The sequence below is a fragment of the Neoarius graeffei genome, chromosome 5 (assembly GCF_027579695.1).
Source record: "Neoarius graeffei isolate fNeoGra1 chromosome 5, fNeoGra1.pri, whole genome shotgun sequence".
Taxonomy (NCBI): domain Eukaryota; kingdom Metazoa; phylum Chordata; class Actinopteri; order Siluriformes; family Ariidae; genus Neoarius; species Neoarius graeffei.
This window is the reverse complement of record NC_083573.1, coordinates 41,217,373-41,240,426: the sequence shown is the minus strand read 5'-3', so window position 1 is coordinate 41,240,426 and position 23,054 is coordinate 41,217,373. Positions and strand designations below refer to the sequence as shown.

At 44.0% G+C, this 23,054-nt stretch overlaps 1 protein-coding gene across 1 annotated transcript; it reads left to right on the top strand.

Moving 5' to 3' along the window:
• Positions 1-4,676: 4,676 nt before the first annotated feature.
• Positions 4,677-18,188, top strand: LOC132885987 (uncharacterized). The gene is made up of 2 exons (XM_060920525.1): positions 4,677-4,755; positions 17,529-18,188. The coding sequence occupies exon 2, from the start codon at positions 17,541-17,543 to the stop codon at positions 18,120-18,122; it is 582 nt and encodes a 193-aa protein (XP_060776508.1). The 5' UTR covers positions 4,677-4,755; positions 17,529-17,540; the 3' UTR covers positions 18,123-18,188.
• Positions 18,189-23,054: the final 4,866 nt, after the last annotated feature.

Sequence of the window (23,054 nt, the reverse complement as noted above, 5' to 3'; positions counted from 1 at the left end):
ATCCACAGAGGGCCTACCGCCTTCCAAAACCGGGCCAGCAGGTACCCAGCATCAGTGAGGGAGTCTGGGCTTGGGTGTCGAACTCTTACAACTGATCTGTTAAATTGCCGTCTTCAAAACAACGAAGTCGTCCCGAGGGAATGGCTACTTTATTCACCATCTACTGGCAATGTTTATTGCTATGCCTGCAAACTCCTGGCACCTCAAAGCCAACAACATGCCTTCATCAGTGGATTCAGAGACTGGAAACACTCTGAGAGGATCCGGGACCACGAAACAAGTTTGGAACATAGACGGAATATGTTGTCTTTATTACAGAGATCCAAAGTCGTTTGCTGAGTGGATGCTGCACTTTCCCGACAATGTGAGGCAGAACAACGGTACTGGACCGAGGTACTCAGGTGTGTCGTTACTGTCATCAAGTTTTTGGCAGCAAGAGGATTAGCTTTCAGAGGCTCAGTGCATAATGGAAATTATCTGGGGATATTGGAGGTCATTGCACATTTCGACCCATTTTTAAAAGCCCACCTGGAAAAGCATGGCAACAAGGGCAAAGGTAAGCCCTTATACATCTCCTCCACTGTGTGTGATGAATTTATTGCATTAATGGGTGACAAAACAAAGCAAGTCATTGCAGATGAAATCAAGCAAGCAAAATATTTCTCTGTAATCGTCGATTCTACCCCAGATCTTTCATATGTGGATCAGCTGACATTCGTATTCCGATTTGTTAATGGAAGTGGAAAAGTAGTTGAAAGGTTCATAGGATTTGAGCCCATCCACAGCCACACAGGCCTTAGTTTAGCAGAATCTGTCATCAGCATGGTGCGAAACCTTGGACTGGACATGGCGAACTGTCATGGTCAAAGTTACGATGCGAGCAACATGTCTGGCAAGTATAGCAGACTCCAAACTCAGCTGAAAAAAGTAAACCCATTAATCCACTATACACCGTGTGCCGCCCACTCCTTAAATCTCGTGGGTGTTAATACCATTGAAGACTGTTGTCCCGATGTCATCTCTTTTTTTGAACTCCTACAGTCTCTTTATACATTTTGCAGTGTTTCAACTGATTGCTGGAATTCTGTTTTCAAAAACAGCGACTTTGGCATTAGCCATACATTAAAATCACTCTGTGGTACCAGGTGGAGCTGTAGAGCAGACTCAACAAAAGCTCTATGCAGAAATTACAAAGCAATTCGAGATGCATTGGCCAAAATAGCCTCGGACAGTAATGAAAAAGAATGATGCAAACGCGAAGCTCGTTGCAAAACTTGATACACTTGAGAGTGCAATGATGACCATTATGTGGGACAAAATACTATGCAGATTCAAAGCAACCAGTGATAAAATTCAAACAAGGGACATAGATTTAGCAACTGCTGTGCGGCTTTTACAGTCACTGCTCTCCTATGTTGGCAAGTTACGAGACCAGTTTGCAGATCTGGAAGAATCAGCGCGATCTGTCAGTGTTACACAGGACTATCAGTATGACATTTCACGGACGAGAAAAAGGAAGAGATCTGCTGACGAGAGTAACGGCAATGAGGAGGTCGTCTTTACTGATGGCAGTCTAAGATTCAAAGTTGAAACATATTATGTGATTATTGACAAACTCACTTCTTGCCTATCAAAACGGATCGGTGCTTACACAGAAGTCTGTGAGCTCTTTGGCATTTTATTTGACAGGGACTGTGATGAGCGTGAAGTGCGCGAACGAGCTGCGAGGTTGACATCCATGTATCCTACAGACCTAGATGCGTCCCTAGCAGACGAGCTCATGCAGTTCACGCACTTTGTGTCGAGTGACACTTGCACTTCGCCTGTTAAAATTTTGCAGATTCTCGAAACAAATGGCCTTAAGACAACATTCCCAAATGTATATGTTGGGCTTAGAATGTTTTTAACTCTGCCCGTCTCAAACTGTGAGGGCGAGAGATCATTTTCTGTGTTAAAAAGAGTCAAAAATGCCCTAAGGACCACTATGACACAGAGACGACTTTCTGCTCTGTCATTACATTTCATAGAAAATGAAGTTGTTGAGGGAATAGATTTTGAAGATATTGTGCACCAGTCTGCGTATTCAAAGTCAAGAAGGAAGGCCACAGAGTAGGCTAATCTACTATTTCTTAAAATAATGAATGTGGCGGTTTGTTTAAGTTGATATGTGGGAAAATAATTAAAATAATTGATGTATGTATATGGCAGAGGTGGGGACTTGAGACTTGGGGACTTGGACTCGAGTCAACTCGAGTCACTGTTTTCATGACTTGTGACTTGACTTGACAAAACATGAAAATACTTGAGACTTGACTCGGACTTGGAAGTTTAAGACTCGGGACTTGACTTGACTTGACACACGATGACTTGAGTGTTATTTCCATCATGTTTTTATTGTGAAAATAAAATGTAATATGCACATACTTCAGTAATTTTGATTGCACTGCCGTTGCGTTGTCACCGCCCTGTCCATCAGGCACGCTCTCCGCGTGGGCTATATACCGGCACGCCCCATGCCACGATGTGTTCACAGATTTCACATCATATCATCATGTCAGCCATCCCAAGAGTAATCACTTTCGGCTTCAAGGGCTACTGCCTAGAAGGTAAACGACGAACGGCGCAGTGCAAGATTTGCAACGTGGCGATTTCTGACAGCCAGACCACGACCTCCAATTTCGTCCGGCATTTGAAGATCCATTCTGCCCAGTAAGTTTATTAATGTGTTGTTATTTGGTGATAGCAGCTAAACTCCTCGTTAGCTAATGTTAGCCACGAGAGTGAGCGGTAGGAGGATTTTAGCCGTTGCAGATGTAGCTAGGGATTCAGTTTATTATTGTGAAATTCTTATGTGAATGCTGGTAAGCAATGTAGTTACGTCAAGTTTAATGATATTGTATATCAGTAGTAGTAAGTTGATTGTGCACTTTGCAGTCGTGATGCTGAATAACATAAGCAGCTTCCTACCCTGTTGTTCTGTTTCAGGGTTAAGCTAATGGTCAGCTTGTGAACATGTACACGTTCATGAGCAGTACAAATTCGTGTAAGTGTGTTCGTGTACATTAGCCAGACTGTCTTGTTGGCTGATGACAATGTGAGAAACTTAGTTGGCTTTCAATCTTGCAATCAATTTTGCCATCAATAAATAACTTTGTGACATTATTACTGTTTTGTTTTATTCCATGATGTATTTTACAGAACATGAGTATTTAAAATGCAGATATTTAACAGGTTGGGCACATGTGCCAGGGATGTTTACTGACATTTACTTATGTATTGCCTTTTCAATGTATTAAATTCATATTCTGATGCTAAAATTACGCCAATACGCCTAAGGTGACTTGACTTGGACTTGACTTGACTTCTTATAGGACTTGACTTGACATAGCCTGTGACTTGTCTTGACTTGTCCAAGACAAAAAAGACTTGGGACTTGAAGGTTAAGACTTGAGACTTGCACATGTGTGACTTGGTCCCATCTCTGGATATGGCTTCTCATCTCATCTCATTATCTCTAGCCGCTTTATCCTTCTACAGGGTCGCAGGCAAGCTGGAGCCTATCCCAGCTGACTACGGGCGAAAGGCGGGGTACACCCTGGACAAGTCGCCAGGTCATCACAGGGCTGACACATAGACACAGACAACCATTCACACTCACATTCACACCTACGCTCAATTTAGAGTCACCAGTTAACCTAACCTGCATGTCTTTGGACTGTGGGGGAAACCGGAGCACCCGGAGGAAACCCACGCGGACACGGGGAGAACATGCAAACTCCGCACAGAAGGGCCCTCGCCGGCCCCGGGGCTCGAACCCAGGACCTTCTTGCTGTGAGGCGACAGCGCTAACCACTACACCACCGTGCCGCCCTCCGTTGCATATGGCTTCATTTGGATAAAAAGTTATGTTTAACATTTGTGCATCTGTCTTGTGTTTTGACTGCATGCACTTTATGCTGAGACTATAAAGGTACACATATACATCTTTCCTGAGCCATGCAGAAGCCTGATATTATGCTCTTGATGATGCCGATTTTTTTGTTTTTTTGGGACATAGGTGAGAGGGTCCTTGAGCCTTGTTGCCAGGGCCCAGGAAATGATTAATCCGGCTCTGCTCTGTGCTGCTCGGAGCTCATCCTCATGCTGTCCACTGAACAAAACAATGCTTTTTTCATTGGTTGTTGCGTTACCGACCCAGATACAATAGTGCTTCTGATTGGCTATTGTGTAGCCCCGCCCTTTTCCTTTTTTTGATTGGCTGGTAAGTGGCAGGATCGACTCATGGGAGACGCCCTTGTTTCCTGCCGTTTCCATAGCAATAGCGGCGCGCCAGAGAAATTTATATTATAATTTTTTTTCAGCGTGAGAAATACAATGTGTGGCGGCAGTGCGTGACAAAAGACCGAAAAGCGTGACTGTCACGCTCAATGCGTGAGACTTGAGATACTTGATCAAGTATGAACGTTCACACAAAGTGCTGCAATGATATCAAACTCCTATTGGCTGCTTACAGGACAGTAAAGATGACAGACAGAAGAAAAGACCAATCAGTGTGAAGAAACGTGAATCCCACAAGGGTAAAAAAAGGAATGGAAAGAGTTGCGTGTGCAATGAATTACTGTACAGCACATGGCATATGCTCTCTCTCTCTCTCTCTCTCTCTCTCTCTCTCACACACACACACACACATACAACGGAGTGAAAATCAGGTTGGAGGGTTTGTTTCTCAGCTGAACTTAGGGACTCAGGAAGCAGGTAGAGCTTACATTATTTTCTTTTTTCTTACCTTTCTCTCTGTTCTTGACTATGTTCTTGGTAAATCATATTGTTTTTGGTGCATTCTTATTCGTTTTCAAGTCTGCTACCACACCTAAGCAGCACTGTAAGATTGTATGTGTGTTCTCGTGCATGGCTGTACTGAACTTATGACCTGTTCACATCCTGGTAAACGTGCATAGCCGCGAGAACATACTTTTTTGCTTTTCTCTGTACCTTCTAGTTTCACTGAAACCACATTCCTGGACCCTCCTGTTCTAGGGGGTGTACATTCTGCTCTTTCATGTATAATAAAACAACTCCTTATTTGGTGAGTTCACCTTGTGCCCTCGGGCCTCTACTTATCTTGTCACGCAAGCTTCTTATGTATATAAACCCTGCTTTTTCTATGTATCATCGAGCAGTGCCTGAATAAACCAGATTGATTTAACTCGTGTGGTTTGTTTCAACCCTGCTCCAGAGCGCTCTTACGTCAACGCATCTGAACTGAGACAGACACAGGTTCTAACAATTTGGTGACCCCGACGTGATGCTCTCAATCAGGTAAGACATGTTTGATTGACTACCTGGTTGGCAGTAGTTTCGTAGTGTCCTACGGAGGACAGTTTTCCCTGGTTCGAGTCCAGGAAGAGCGCGCTATACAAATTTGTACTATATTTGTTGTCTGTTCCTCTTCAGATCCGTTTGTTGTCATTGTACGATGGGAAGCTCGTTCCCTAAGCCTGCGCCAGGGGAAACCCCGGCCGAATGGATGACTAGGTGCGGTTTTGCTTATTATGTTTCTCCCTGGCTCGATAATTTGGCAGGTTGGACTGAGGCCAACCCTCAAATTCCTTCCTATCCTCGTCAAGGTACATTCGATCCTGGTTATCTTGCATCGGCCCATCGCATGATTTATGAGGGATTAGGGGACCCCGGCTGGGATCGCCCGTATATGCGGGATGGATATGCCAAATGGTATGATATGAAGAAGATTTGGGATAATTTTAAACAGGCTTATACTCCCCGTTCAGTCCTGAAATCCATCCCGAAGCCTCGGGCTGCACCCGTCACCAAGGAAACGGAGGAGGCGGCGCTAGGAAAATCCAAATCTCATTCTGCTCCTCCAGCCTCGTTAGATAGTAAACCTCCACCTTATAGTAAGGCTGGAAAAATTACTGGTAAATCGTCGTCATCTGTAAAAACGATTCCTAAAATTTATCCGTCCCTGGCTGCTGTGTCTGCGTGCCCCCCCCCCACGGTTGACAGAGGGCAGCGTCCCGGGGGAATAAAGGGTGCGCCTGCATCAGCCAAGAACGGCAAAGACGAAGAAAGTAGTGACGATACCGATGATGACACCGATGACGATGATGATTGGGATAATCCCGACGATGTGGGACCAGACGCCGGCTCGCGTCCTTATCCGCCACAAAACGCTGCTTGTGTATGGGTCGCAAAGCGCAGTGGTATTGATATAACTCCCCCGTCCCCGTCGGCTCTTAAGGACATCATCTCACTTCTTCCGTCACCCGATAAGCCCTTGCTTTTTGTTGATCAGTTAATTAATGTTTCTCGTAATTGTCAGCTTACGGGAGCTGATTACCGGTTTATTCTGCAGAATAAATTAGGAGGCGCATACGATGAGACGGCCCTGTTAGAAAACGTACAGGTCCTCCGCCCCGTCAACGATATTGCTGTTAATGTTAAGGAGGAATTGCCTCCGGTAGGGGAAAACGGTCGCCCTCGCCAGCGCACCGTGTCTACCTTCTTTTGGAAAGACACGCCGGACGCGCTGCAGCAGCTTCGCGAGCAGTTGACGCGATACCTGCTCGCCTTAAAACAAGCAAATAGAGACCTGTCACAGGTCACTAATTGCAAACAGGAGCGTTCTGAGCTGACGTCGGCTTTCTGGAAGCGCTTTGGGGAAGTTTGGCAACATTTGGGAGGTCTTGAACTTGATTTGGCAAACCCGAACCCAATGTTCTTGTCCACCTTTCTGTCTAATTGTCGCCCCGAAATACAGAGCGTTTTAAAACATCACTGGAGTGACCGGAATAATCTGGTCCTCCGTCAGGCCGGGGAGCGGGTGCGCACGCTGGAGAGCGATGGTCTTTTAGACTGTAAAACGAATAAAGCATGTTTATCCGTCGTGCCGGGCGGACGAGCGGAGGGACGACAGGAGAGGGGTCGCCGAACGGGACCGCGCGGCGGGGGAGGGAGGAGAAATGGAAAGTGCCACTATTGTGGAAAAGAGGGGCACTGGATAAGAGAATGTCATGCGAAACAGCGAGATGAGCAGGAACGTGAGAAACTCGTCATGCGCGCCGGTTCAAGCCCCACAGGGCAGAGAGATCCTGCCCGCCCATAGGGCTGCCCTCAGAGCGATGAAACCCCGACCGTTGCTATGTTAAATCTTTTATTCAGCTCCCCTCTTAACGAAGATCTTCCCACTATTGTTTTATGCCTGGCAGGGACTGAATATCCTTTTTTACTCGACACCGGGGCTACCATGTCCTCAGTGGGGAGGGAATATGCGGGTCCTTTATCTACACGGTCTGTAAGCTCTGTGGGAATAGAAGGGGTTCCTTTCCATTCCAGTTGCACGCCCCCCCTTTCTGTTACTTGTGCCCTTGATCCTTTACTGAAGTTTTCTCACTCCTTTGTTTGCATGCCTGATTGCCCTTTTAACCTGCTTGGACGGGATCTCATGAGCCTCCTAGGGCTTTCTATTTCTTTCAGTGGTTCACACATGGTTGTTGACGCACCAGACGACACTTCGTCGGCTGCTCTTGCCCTCACCTCCCTTTCTCTTCCTCATAACCTTCTCAATGCTGCTTGTGCCGTTACCTGCCTCACACCCTCTCTTTCTGATCTCCCAGCTTCTCTTTGGGCGGAACATAAGGACGAGGTGGGCTTTGTTAACTGTACCCCTTACGAGGCGGTCATTAAACACTCTTCGCCAGTATATGTAAAACAGTACCCCCTTTCCCCAGCTAAACTGTCTGGCATTGATGATGTTCTGTGTTCTCTCCTAGAGCAAGGTGTGGTTGTTCCCTGTGTCAGCCCTTATAACACCCCAGTGAATCCGGTGCAGAAGCCCAACGGCACGTGGCGTTTCACCCAGGATTTGCGTAAGATTAATGAGTTAATTATCCCAGTCGCCCCATTAGTTCCAGACGTTCCCTCTCTTATGGCCTCGATTCCGTGTGAACATGCTTTTTTCTCTGTAATTGATCTCTGTTCTGCCTTTTTCAGCGTCCCTGTGGGCCACGACACGCAGCCCCTGTTCGCTTTTACGCACAGGGGAAAGCAGTACACATGGACCAGGTTACCCCAAGGATATGTCGATTCCCCCGCGGTTTTTACAGCCGTAGTGAGGGACGCCTTGGCCGGTTTGTGCCTCCCCTCGGGCTCCTCCGTGCTCCAATACGCGGATGATCTTCTGGTAACGGCGGAGGACGAGGACCTTTGCGCTAAAGCCACACTCGCTCTCCTCTCTCTTCTGGCGCAAGAAGGTTTCAAGGTCTCACGAACTAAGCTTCAGTTCTGCCTCCCCACTGTTCGATATCTGGGTCACGATCTCTCCCAGGGCTCCCGCAGGCTCAGCCCCGAGCGTGTGCAGGTCATCCTAGGCACTCAGGTGCCTGCCACGAAACACGCCCTCATGGCTTTTCTGGGACTTATCAATTACTGCCGCCAGTGGATTCCTGACTGTTCCACCTATGACAAGTGTCTGCGCTCTGCAATTCTGCACTCGGACCCTTTGACTCAGCCCTTGGTGTGGTCTGATGAAATGCTGACGGCCTTCAGGGCCCTGAAGCAGGCTTTATGCTCGGCCCCTGCTCTCGGACTTCCGAATTACCGTTTGCCGTTTCATTTATATGTGTGCAACCAGCAGGGAACTGCGTCTGGGGTTTTGGCGCAGGAGCACGGGGGGGGTATGCGGCCTTGTGCGTTCCTCTCTAAAACTCTTGATTCTGTGGCACAGGGCCTCCCTGCTTGCCTCAGGGCGGTGGCTGCATGTGCTGTCATGGTCACGGACGCTGAACGGCTGGTTTTGTCTCACCCGCTCGTTCTCCACACCTCACATGATGTAGTGCACGTTTTAAAGAACCTCAGTACCCAGCATTTATCTGCGCAGCGTCGCTCTGGATACGAGTCTATTCTTTTGGCCACCGAAAACCTTACTGTTAAGCCCTCCTCCTCCTTTGATTCTCTCACGCACGCGCTTCAGCGCCTCCTCAATTCACAGGATGATTCTCTTCCTTCTGAAACACACGACTGCATTTCTAGCATTCTTTTCGAGACAAGTATCCGCCCCGACTTACGCTCCACCCCGTTACTTTCAGGTGATTCGCTGTTTGTGGACGGCTCGTGCTCACGCCCCTCTGACGGCGTTTTCGTGTGTGGTTATTCTGTGTGCCGCCTTCCTGATGAAACTGTTGAAGCTTTTTCTCTTCCTTTCTCCTCGGCTCAGGCTGCTGAACTATACGCTCTAACCCGTGCATGTGTTATCGCCCAGGACACAGACGTCACTATCTACACTGATTCACGCTACGCTTTCGGCGTTGCTCATGACTTTGGTCGGATTTGGGCTTCGCGTGGGTTCACCACTGCAGACGGTAAGCCCATTTCTCATTCTTCGCTTGTTACTGATCTTATTACAGCGTGTCTTCTCCCGCGCTCTTTAGCCATTGTTAAGACTCGTGCTCATTGTATTGGGGACTCTTTTGAGATCAGGGGAAACTCTCTCGCCGATCGCATTGCCAAAGCCGCGGCTGCCTCCGGTGTTTTTCCGCCTTCGCTTACTCTCTCCCTGGTCTCATCCAGTCGCATGATTAGTGCCGTTCTTCCGGACATTGACTTGATCTCCCTCCAGGCCTCCGCTTCGGCCTCAGACAACCATTTCTGGGACTCATGCGGCGCGCAGCCGTCTGACGGCGTTCGGATCGATGCTCAGGGCCGCCTTTGTTTGCCTAGACATTGCACTCCATTTCTCGTCCGCGAGTTTCATGGTCCCACTCACCGCGGCCGAAGAGGGGTAGTGGAGGATTTATCCAAAATATTTTGCATCGACAAAATACACACCGATGTACATCACATTCTAGACAGATGTTTAACGTGCGCACAGAATAATCCATCTAAACCAGGCGCGGTACATCAGCACCTTCCCATACCTGACACGCCGTTCCAGGAATGGCAGATTGACTTTACTCACATGCCAAAACAGGGCCCCTTTAAGTATCTCTTGGTCATGGTCGACAAATTTTCACGATGGGTGGAGGCTTTCCCTTGCGGGAAAGAAGACGCTCGCACGGCGGTAAACAAATTGACGCAAGAAATCATTCCGCGTTATGGTCTCCCGGTAGGGATAGACTCTGACAAAGGTACGCCGTTCACCTCTAAGGTGACACAAGAACTGTGTAAAGACTTAAAGATCCATTGGCGTTTCCACATCCCGTACCATCCACAATCCTCCGGCATTGTGGAGCGCGCAAACAGAACAATCAAGGGTAAGCTGCGTAAAGCCATGCAAGAAGCTGGTACTAAAAATTGGGTACAAGTTTTGCCTTTAGTTCTCGCTGACATGCGAATGACCGCTCAAGTGGCCCTCGACAACCTGTCTCCGTACGAGCTCGTGATGGGCCGGCCTTTTCCTACACCCTGGCGCAGAGGTATGCAGGCTATAGGAACGAGTGATCTTGATGTACATCTCAGTGAGTACGCCGTGGGTCTCATGCGGGTGTTGGATGAGTACTGGACGAGACTAAATTCCAAAAAGCCTCCCATTCCTGAGGCACCCACTCACCCCTTTGAGGTAGGGGATAAAGTGTTGGTAAAGAAATTCGCTAAATTAGGCACTCCTTTGGAGGAACCGCCCTACAGTGAACCCACGGATGTGCTCGCTGTAACTCGAACGGCTGTACTAACTGACCTTTTTCCACAGTGGATTCATGCCAGTCGAATAAAGAAGGCTCCAATGTAATAGAAATCTATATTGTTGATGCTTAACAGGTTTTTGTGTTTCAGAAAGTTGCTGTGACAATAGCTGACGGCCTTTTCAGGGATCCCCTTTCCAGCATCCGGAGTGATCCGGTTTCGGCTGATCTACAAAGAGGGGATGGTCGGTGCGTCCCGCAGACTTCTGAACTGAGGAATCTGGAAGACACGTGAGCCTGGGCTACCTTCAATCATCTACATCCTGTGGACACAGAAAGAACAAAGTCAGTGACCAGTATGACTTTCCTTCTGGTATTGGTCTTAGTGCTTGGAGCAGGGAATCCCGCTCAAGCCAGCCACGAGGACAACGTTTTTTTTTGGCAATTTGCCAACTGGACTGCTAAACAACATACTAATCAGTCTTGTTATGTCTGTCAATACGTTAGAGTCTAAACTGTAGTTATACTCTGTAAACAAAGTATAAAAGAGGGGATTGTAAGATTGTATGTGTGTTCTCGTGCATGGCTGTACTGAACTTATGACCTGTTCACATCCTGGTAAACGTGCATAGCCGCGAGAACATACTTTTTTGCTTTTCTCTGTACCTTCTAGTTTCACTGAAACCACATTCCTGGACCCTCCTGTTCTAGGGGGTGTACATTCTGCTCTTTCATGTATAATAAAACAACTCCTTATTTGGTGAGTTCACCTTGTGCCCTCGGGCCTCTACTTATCTTGTCACGCAAGCTTCTTATGTATATAAACCCTGCTTTTTCTATGTATCATCGAGCAGTGCCTGAATAAACCAGATTGATTTAACTCGTGTGGTTTGTTTCAACCCTGCTCCAGAGCGCTCTTACGTCAACGCATCTGAACTGAGACAGACACAGGTTCTAACAAGCACCAAACAAATACCAGGCTATATTTAGCTGTTGTTAGACTGTGACCATATACCTCTGTCTCACTGATTACCCATGTGACAATAAATTCATATTATAATAAAAGAACTTATGATGCTGATTATTATTATTATTATTATTATTATTAACATTGTATTTAATGCAGTGTCTTGCAAAAGTAATCATCCCCCTTGGTGTTTGTCCTGTTTTGTCGCATTACAAGCTGGAATTAAAATGGATTTTGGGGGAGTTAGCACCATTTGATTTACACAACATGCCTACGACTTTAAAAAAACAGAAATCTGGAGTGTGCATAGTTATGCAAACCCCCCAAGTCAATACTTTGTAGAGCCACCTTTTGCTGCAATCACAGTTTAAAGTCTCTTGGGGTACAGTATGTCTCTATTAGCTCAGCACATCTAGTCACTGGGATTTTTGCCCATTCCTCAAGGCAAAACTGCTCCAATTCCTTCAAGTTAGATGGGTTGCGTTGGTGTACAGCAATCTTTAAGTTATGCCACAGATTCTCTATTGGATTGAGGTCTGGGCTTTAATTAGGCCATCCTAAGGCATTTCAGTGGCTACGTTCACACTGCAGGCTGAAGTGACTCAAATCCGATCTTTTCGCCCATATGTGACCTGTATCCGATCTTTTATTGACAGTATGAACGACACAGATCCAATTTTTTCAAATCCGACCCAGGCCGTTTGGATATGTGGTCCTAATTCCGATTCCTATCCGCTCTTTTCATATGCGACTTCAGTCTGAACCGCCAGGTCGCATTCATCCGACTTACACGTCATCAACAAGCCACAAACGTCACTATTCTGCGCTGAAGTAGGCGGCGGGTCTCTCAAAAAAAGTTACAACAACATGGCGCATAATCACGGGCGCAGATAGAGGGTGGGACTCGTCCCACCCAGATTTAAATTCACCTCGCTCGGTCCCCCCCACTTATAGGGAGGAAAAAACGTCTATGCTGTCTTTCTTTGCATAAGGCAAACCTCACGGAAAAATCAAAAGACTAATTACCATTCGGTTTATTGAGGTGCACGGCAGTATATACATAGTTGCAACAATTCACATAAAACAAAACAAAGACTGATATTCGGTTGGTTGAGCTGCGCAGACTGCACAGGTTGCGAGCTCGAGCTTGGTTGCTATGGTAACCCACAACAAGTTTGACAGGCATATCGGGGTTGATTTGCTGGCAGCTTTGTCCCCCCCAGTTTTTTGTCCCCCCCAGTTCAAAAAACGTATCTGCGCCCCTGCGCATGACATCAATGCGAGGGACGCTTCGGGCTGTGAAGGTTCTGAATCTTCTCAATGGAAGGACGCAGAGGTTAGGGAGCTGATTTCCATTTGGGGGGATGCAGCTATTCAAGCTAGATTGGATGGGTCATACCGCAACCGGGCGGTTTTACTTCCGTAAACACTGGCCATGCTCACTGCGTGTGACGTCGTCGTATCCTGCAATGCGCATGCAGAACACTTTTAGGTCGCTTTTCGTTCATACTGAGGATCACATACAAGTCGCATATATTTGTTAATGTGAACGACCTCACAAAACAATCGGATTTCACAAAAAAATCGGAATTGAGCATTAAGCCTTGCAGTGTGAACGTAGCGAGTGTTTCCCTTTAAACCACGCCAGTTTAGCTTTAGCAGCATTTTTAGGGTCATTTTCCTGCTAGAACCTGAACCTTCGTCCCAGTTTCAAACCTCTGGACGACTCAAACAGGTTTTCCTCCAGAACCAGAGCATTTTTTAACATAGTTACCAGATTTGGTCTCCTAGTCAAGGCCAAACCAGCTTCACTGGGAGACCAAATTTTAAACCAAGTTATGTCTTATCATTTGGTTCAATCAGTTGCAATTAATTAACCAAGTACCATGTAAGTATACATTTAACAAGGAAAACTTGGCACTGCGGGGCGGCACGGTGGTGTAGTGGTTAGCGCTGTCGCCTCACAGCAAGAAGGTCCTGGGTTCGAGCCCCGGGGCCGGCGAGAGCCTTTCTGTGTGGAGTTTGCATGTTCTCCCCGTGTCCGCGTGGGTTTCCTCCGGGTGCTCCGGTTTCCCCCACAGTCCAAAGACATGCAGGTTAGGTTAACTGGTGACTCTAAATTGACCGTAGGTGTGAGTGTGAATGGTTGTCTGTGTCTATGTGTCAGCCCTGTGATGACCTGGCGACTTGTCCAGGGTGTACCCCGCCTTTCGCCCGTAGTCAGCTGGGATAGGCTCCAGCTTGCCTGCGACCCTGTAGAAGGATAAAGCGGCTAGAGATAATGAGATGAGATGAACTTGGCACTGCATTAACTACAGTGTTTCCCGCAGACCAGGTAGCAATTTGTGGTGCTCCACTGTGCCGATGAGGGAATCGTGCGCAGTGGTGTCGTGGCGGTCGGTGGAGTCGGTCACTGGGGTGTATGCAAAGTGTTTACAGCAGGTGGTGTTCAAACACACAGTATTTTTCTTCAGAATCACCTGCTGGGACTATTTTAAAGCTACACAGCAAATTCCTCAGTGTTGAATTAACACTTTCAGAGTTAATTTGTGTCCAGTTGGACCTATATAAACACAGTAGGGTGTTAATTCAACACTGGGGATTTTGCTGTGTACAAGAAGCATTTGAGATTATTCAGTTCAATCTAAATTCTTTTAAGTTCTTTAAGAGAAGACAGCTAAAACAATTTTTACCAGAACCCTGCCTGGTTTCATTCCTCGACCCAACTTTACATTACAGGGCAGGCCATTAGTTTGCTGGGCTTGATGTTGGTGGAAAACCTGTCTTAAATTTATGAAAATTACTCACCAAAATTGAAGTTAAAGTTTAGCTTTTACTAGAGATGCACCGATTGCAATTTTTTGGGCCGATTCTGATTTCCAATTTTCCATGGAGTGTGACCTGCCGATACCGATTTTGGCCGATTCCGATTTCATTTTTTCAAACCATTTCACAGCACACACAAAGACTATTTTCTTTTTATCTTTTCTTTAATAGAACATTCTGCCAGATTTTCAGTAATAAATTTTCAACACCTCAAAGGTTGAAAACAAACAAAAAGACATTGTTCTTTGTAAAATCTTTCTTCATGTTTGGTATTAACATATTAATTCCTGAAATAGGAAATTCACACAAACATTTTTTCTTTTCCCATCCAATATCTGGCACAAAAACAACTTCCCCCTCATATATTATTTGCCTACTGCTATGGAACACACTTTCATAAGCCTATTTGGATCTGAAAACTTATGCCTTATAGAACAACCCATTTCTTCATTCAGGATCAAAATACAAAAATTATTTCCAGTCATACTTATACCATAGCCATTCTATCATCTTTATCAAATGTGTATTTGTAGAGTAATTTCCAATGGAATCAAGTGCAACCAAGGTCGTAAAACAAACAAAAAGACATTTTTTTCTTTCTCTCTTTGTACAAATCTAACTAGATGTTTGGTAATAGGCTAACGTATTAATTCCTGTAATGGGAAATTCACACAACCACAAACGTTTTCTTCTTTTCACATCCAATATCTGGCACAAAAAAAAAATCACTATATTTGCATATCCAAATATAGTGAATTTTTTTTTTTTTTTGTTAACGGCGCGCGCGCCGGAGCTCGTTAGGTGCGCGGGACTGACACTGTTCTGCGCAACACAATCGCACTAGAAAGCATGTTCAAGCTGCCAGTGTAGCTGCAGTCTTTTTAGTTGCGAATTACGAGTATTTTCACTTTCATCTCTCTGTGATACACAAGTTTTGATCGGCAGAAAATCGCCATATTTTAATTTTGACCGGCCGGTTGCCGGTCATGGCCGATCACGTGAAAATCGGCCGATTCCGATCGGCAGCCGGTCAATCGGTGCATCTCTGGTTTTTACCTTAGTTTTTTTGCCTTTTTGAATGCAATCTTTCAATCATTCTTTAGTTGACATTCAAGGAATAAATTGCAAAAAACAAGCTGGAGGTTTTTATTTTAAATATTGAACTCAACACTTACCTCAACCAATACCAAAATGAAATAAATAGTATAATGTAACAAAATAATAATAAAACATCATAATTAGATGCAAGAAACCACTTAAGGTAACACCAAGGCAACTAACAATAATGAAAAAGCATTACCCTAATTGGTGCAAAGCCTGCATGCCCTATCAGAACATTTAATTCTGCGTGGCTTCCTGAAAAAAAAAAAACTCAAGTGCCCTATCGTAAGGGAAGTCATTGCTGAAGCGGGATAAACGGGATAATGCCATAAGGCCGGTTCCTCGCGTCAAGCTGCTACCGTATGCATCAAAATTGGTTTGTAGCCTGACACAGGGATGTCCGTTTCCTGTAAGCCAAGAAGGCTATGATAAAGCTCATCATGAGCACGACGTAGGCTACCTTTTAAAATAAGGGGTCGGAAGGCGAATCGGGAAGGCTGAGTTATTTTTAATTAGCCTAACAGGCCGACTTGCACGCCTCTCCGTCTCTCTCTCTGTGTGCGCGCGCGTGTGAACGAGAAGAAAGAGCACTATGAATGAACGGAACGATACGCAACGGAATTTTTTTTTTCAAAATTGCGAGTCTGATTGTGTGGCGCTGCGCCACACAATGGTCTATGTATGGGAAACCCTGAACTATGTTGATATTATGCTGGCTGAAACGAGGATTCGTAATGCGGCAATTTGCATCACAGAATATGCCGCAGCGGTGCAGCCGCATGGACTCTGGGGCCTGTGATTGTATTGCCTAGACCAGTTGGTCTCCTACTGGAAAATCCTTAAAAATACTCTGTCCAGAACTGCCCTTTATTTAGTGCCATCCATCTTTCCTTCAGTCCTGACCAGCTTTCCTGTCCCTGCAGATTAAAAATATCCCCACGGCATGATACTGCCGCCACCATGCTTCACTGTAGGAATGGTGTTCTCAGGGTGTTGGGTTTGTGCCACACATGGCATTTCCCATGATGGCCAAAAAGATCAATTTTAGTCTCATCTGATCAGAGACTCTTCCATGTGTTTGGGGAGTCTGCCACATGCTGTTGGGCAAACTGCAAACATGTTTTCTTAAGCAATGGGTTTTTTCTGGCCACTCTTCCATAAAGCCCCACTCTGTGGAGTGTACAGTTTAAAGTGGTCCTATGGACAGATACTCCCATCTCCACTGTGGATCTTTGCAGCTCCTTCAGTGTTATCTTTGGTGTCTTTGTTGCATCTCTGATTAATGCCCTCCTTGCCTGTCTGAGTTTTGGTGGGTGGCCTTCTCTTGTCAGGTTTGTAGTGGTGCCATATTCTTCCCATTTTGCTATAATGGATTTAATGGTGCTCCCTGGGATATTCAAAGTTTGGGATATTTTTAATAACCCAACCCTGATCTATACTTCTTCACAACTTTGTCTCTGACCTGTTTGGAGGCTCCTTGGTTCTCATGTTGTTTGCTTAGTAGTGTAGCAGAGTCAGGGTCCTTCCAGAACAGGTTGATTTATATAGACATCATGTGACAGATCATGTGACACTTTGATTGCACACAGGTGGATCTTAATTAACTAATTATGTGACTTACGAAGTGAATTGATTGGATCAGCTCTTATTTTGGGGTTTCATACAAAAGGGGATGAATACCTATGCACACTCTAGATTTCTGGGTTTTTTTCATCTTAATTATTGTTTGTGTCACAATAAAACAATTTGTATTTTTAAAGTGGTTGTGTAAATCAAATGGTTCTAACCCTCCAAAAATCCATTTTAATTCCATCTTGGAATGCAACAAAACAGGACAAACACCAAGGGGGATGAATACTTTTGCAAGATACTGTACTAATGGAAATAGAAACATTTTGTTGTGCCCATGATGGTGTTAATATCCTTTATTTTGAAAATCACAATATGTCATATGACTGATTATTATCACACAGCTATAAGTAGTCTTCCATTCTTTGCAGGTGTCCATCAGTATGACGCTCCTCACCCTGATCCTTTTGGCCTCTGCTTTGTCTCTTTGCTCTTCTCTGGAGTTCAACCCAAAACCATGCATGCAAGCCAAGTCCAACAATGCTCATGCCATCTTCCTCAAGCGGCATCTGCCTGATGGCGTGCCGAAAACGTGGGACCAAAACGAATGGAATGCGCTGCTGAGGCAGATTAAGACATGTGGCAGACCCACTCAGTCATTTTTCCATGAGAGTGACAGAGAGCGTGTGAATGCAGTGTGCACCAAGGCTGGTGGAAAACAGCTCTCCGGGCACCTGTGCATCAGCAAGGAGAAATTCTCCTTTGTGACGGTGCGTGTGAATGTGGATGAGGGATTGTGTGGCATTAAGAGGATGAGCAATGAGACCAAACACATCATCCTTGGGTGCGATGAAGTAAAGGACATGTGTCGCCCTGTTCATTTTGAGGGGAACCCAAATAATCTGATGCCCAGTAATAATCAGCCTGACTGTGGAGAACACTCAGGGTCAAGCACAGGATTTAATGCAGCCATGTCCAAAAGCCTTCTCGTCTTCACTTTAGTCACTTTAACTTGTATTTTGTGATATGGCAATTCATACTGATAAATGTTTTGATTGCACACCAATATTAAATAAACAGTATTCAATTAACTTACAGTAATTAATGAAGAAGTTATAGTTTTTAATTAACTGTTGCAGTATTGGGCGGCACGATGGTGTAGTGGTTAGCGCTGTCGCCTCACAGCAAGAAGGTCCGGGTTCGAGCCCCGTGGCCGGCGAGGGCCTTTCTGTGTGGAGTTTGCATGTTCTCCCCGTGTCCGCGTGGGTTTCCTCCGGGTGCTCCGGTTTCCCCCACAGTCCAAAGACATGCAGGTTAGGCTAACTGGTGACTCTAAATTGACCGTAGGTGTGAATGTGAGTGTGAATGGTTGTCTGTGTCTATGTGTCAGCCCTGTGATGACCTGGCGACTTGTCCAGGGTGTACCCCGCCTTTCACCCGTAGTCAGCTGGGATAGGCTCTAGCTTGCCTGCGACCCTGTAGAACAGGATAAAGCGGCTAGAGATAATGAGATGAGATGAGATGTTGCAGTATTGGATTAAGAAGCATGGGGCCAAATTTACTCAGCAGGGCAAATTAGTATGAAGCAGCAATTTAAAAAAAAGCCAAATGGTATTTGTCAGTTGTGCGAAGGATCTGCTAACAATGCACAAACTAATGAACACAGACACAATCTGTTCGTATTAATAATGACCAACACAATCTACCAAGAACAGCATAAATTAGCATTGGGTCGCAAACAGATTCGTGACTCCTTCTAGTTGGAGGTTTCAGGTCATCTTTGATTTCCTCGAGCAAATAACATGCCTTGGGAATTGATATGTGCTGATAGCATCTTCCTCTGGCATTCCAAATAAATTAATGCGAGTGGACAAAATTCTCTCCCTTCTATCACATGCTCTCTGTTCCCGGCAATGCCTCCTCCTCACAACCATGTGAAGCCCAAAATGGGTTAAAACATGCTTTTTTGGTGTTAAATAATCACAGGATTAGCAGTAAATTGACTGCTGCAAACTTTAGTAAATCATGTTGCTTGAGTCATTTAAATACTCTCCTCCCCCAGATTTTGCATTATGAAAGGGGAAACGTCTATAAATACATATGCAATGAGGCCAGCCACAAAAATAACTACGTCCCACACCTTACCACCACTCACTTTTCACTGCAGTAAATCCTGACAGTATTTTTTTAACGTCAAAGAGGGTTTTTGCATTGGAGCAAATTATTCGTAAATCTGGCCCATAGTGTTGCAGTGAAATACGATGTGTTGAGCTGATTCTTACAGTAGTGTTGTAGTACTTGAGACTGGTCTTGGTCTCAAGACAACTTTTTGAAGGTCTCTGCCTCGTCTCGGAATCGACCACATTTTTTACTTGGTCATGTCTCAGGATCGGACATAGAGGACTTGGAATTTTATTTCAAGACCAGTCAAGACCACAACTACCGTATGGGATATCACAAACTTGCCTATGCATTATTTTAACATCATTACTGTGATTGGATGTAAAACTTCCTGCTACAAATGCAATGAATAACATGACTCATTGCTAATTTGAAATTTTCGTTACTGTTAACAGCCATCACCCTTCCCCACCCCTCTTCACACTCACAGGTCTGGTCTTGGTCTTGACTCGGTCTTGGTCATGACTTGGTCTCAGTTTAAGTGGTCTTGACTACAACACTATCTTATAGAATATTACTTGGGTTGATCCAGCTATGAGTGTTCAATAATGTACAGTACCAGTCAAAAGTTTGCACACACCTTCTAATTCAATTATTTTTCTTTATTTTTATTATTTAAAAAGCACTTCATGGCTTAAAGTAATGATGGATGTCATTTCTCTTTACTTAGTTGAGTGGTTCTTGACATAATATGGATTACTACACGAGCTGTTTACTATAGGGCTATTTACTGCATACTTATTATTTAATGTTTACTGTTTGATCTCAAACGCATTAAGAAGGCAAGAAATTGCACTAATTAACTTTTGACGAGGCACACCTGTTAATTGAAAAACATTTCAGGTGACTACCTCATGAAGTTGGTTAAGATAATGCCAGTAGTGTGCAAAGTGTCATCAATGTAAACCCTGGCTACTTGGAAGAATACAAATATGAAACACATTTTGGTTTTTAACACTTTTTTTTGTTTACCACATAATTCCATATACGTTTCAGATGTTATTTCATGGTTTTGATGTCTTCAGTATTCTCTACAATGTAGAAAATAGTCAAAATACAGAAAAATCTATGAATGAGTAGGGATGTCCAAACTTTTGATTGGTACTGCAGGTACCAATTCAACATCGGTCTCAGATTATCACTGAGGGTTTTGCTATGCAGCTTTATTATATATGTGTGTACAAATATTCAAGCTGAGCTGTGTGATAAAATAAACAGTAAAACATTTTGACTGGCAAACTGTTATACCCAAAATGAACAAATAAAGCTAATGAAAATGGAAATGGCTATAAAGCATTATTGACTTGTTAAGAGTCAAACGGTATCTGTATCAAGTATAATCTCAAACAGTATCAACAAACGTATTTGACCTTTTTCTGGTGGCAGGTTATGGGGTTAAATTTAATTGTGGGGTCTGTAATTATATGTATGTGAGTAAAATGGTATGTTGTGGCTACAGAGTAGACAACACTCCACTGGAACTTCACCTTGTTCTTACCCTGAAAAACAAACCTGAAAAATTTAAATAATATTGGCTGGCTTTGAGTGGTATATCAGATATATTCCATTCAGCTAGCATGATATTGAACAAGTCAAAAATGAGTTCAGTATCGATGAGTTTGATATCATGCTAGATGAATGGAATATATCTGATATACCACAAAAAAAGCTAGCTATTATTATTATTATTATTATTATACGCTCTCTTCATATCAGCATATCATCATTCTCAAAGGCCAATGCTAGCTTACCCACAAGTTGGCGCTGTTAGCGTGGCAGTGAAGTCACCTTCCAGCTGGTGTAGCATTCATCACCGTGGCAGTGAAGTCACCTTTCAGCCGGTGTAGCATTCATCAGTAGTGTTAGCGAATACTAATAAAGCGGTGCTATCGAGAGCAAGTAGCACAAGGTAACAACCGAGAAACTAAGATTTCTGTCTCCAGACTCTCCTTTCACGCACACTCACCACAGTATTTTTCACTCAGACTTAAAGTGCCATTCCACCATTGGATGTATTCTTTGGCATAAAATACAATATATTTTGACAACATATATAAATGGTATCACTAGATAGAGAAATCTTTTAGCTTCAAAATGATATATCAAACATAATTTTTTGACAACGACAAGTATATTAATTTTGCGACCAAAGTCACCTACCCTTTTAATTTCCGCGCGTGATGTTATCGGCAGGTTCCCCTTCTTGTGTACCACGTGACGTGTGACGTGGCACATATTATCAGCAATGGCGGATAGAACGCAATAAAAATAATACCAATAAATCTAGCTAATACCAATAAATCTAGCTAACTGAAAGATTAACTCAAAATTTTTCACAATTTTTTTGGCCCCCATATACGAGGAGAAATGACTCTCTCACTTTGGGGGTTTCCTGGTCTAAAAATAGACCGACACGTGGTACACAAGAAGGGGATCCTGCCGATGACATCACGTTTCACTACCGTGCGGAAATTAAAAGGGTAGGTGACTTTGGTCGCAAAATTAATATACTTGTCGTTGTCAAAACATTATGTTTGATATATCATTTTGAAGCTAAAAGATTTCTCTGTCTAGTCATGTTGTCATAAAATATATTGTATTTTATGCCAAAGAATACATCCAATGGTGGAATGGCACTTTAAGTATTTATTTCCCTGTGTAATTTACTTAATTACTTTTAAAATCAACATCGACAACTACACACAACAGAGCTACCTGACAGCCAAAATTCTCTCAAAATCTTCCATAATTAACGAAGCAAACCTGGTGGCCATATTTGTTTACAAATTGTCATAGTTGTTTGCTAACCCAGAAGTTTTACATCTCTGACGTGTCTCTTTTCCAGTTTTTTGATGTCTGTTGTTATGTTTTTCTCTTGTAAATATGCATGTAGAATATCTAATGAAGTTCTAATTCAACGCATCTAATGAAGTATCTAATTCAACGCATCTTTCTGTTTCCCGGCGAACACAGAAATGGTTGTGCGCATGTGCAGCAGAAAAGTTTCTCATTGGATATTTGCACTCCGACATGTGACGTCATGTCTTGACAACGTGCAATATTGTAACAATATTGCATGCTCATTGTCCATTGGGTAGAGTGGCATAATACACATAGGATAAGCGATATGATAACAATATCACATGCTATCAAACCAAATGAATGAAACCTGCTAGAAGGGAATAGAATGCATGTTTTTATTCCATGGAAAAAGTGTCCTGTATGTATAATAATTATTAATATTTATTATTTAGATAAAGCCATTACTATTGAAGTATGTCAGATAGTTTGAGAGATATGACTCATTTTAGAAGATATTTGTCTCTTCCTGTTAATCTGATGTACATGATGATGTTAAAGGAGCAGCTTGTGAAAAATCAATTTCTTCTTCACCCAAAAGTAACCAACTTGCTTAGACATGTCTGTTCCTTTAATTTTGCACTAAGGGTACAAAGCAAAGTTCCAAACAAGGAAATGAAGTCTGTCTCACATAAAATCTTTCAACATGTCATGTTGAAACAACAACAAACAAAGTGGGTCTAGCTGAATGATATAACTTTATGAGGTCAGCCATCTTGGACAACTGGAAACATTTTTCAGACTGCAAATTGTACAGGTAGTTAACAGTTATGTGGATTACAAATGTCTGTGAAGGGTCTCAGTCATCCAGGTCATCGTATACCATAGATGCTAAAGAAGGCAACTGGACTTGCTTGAAATCCTTGAAGACGTTTCACCTTTCATCCAAGGCTTCTTCAGTTCTGTCTGACTAGTGG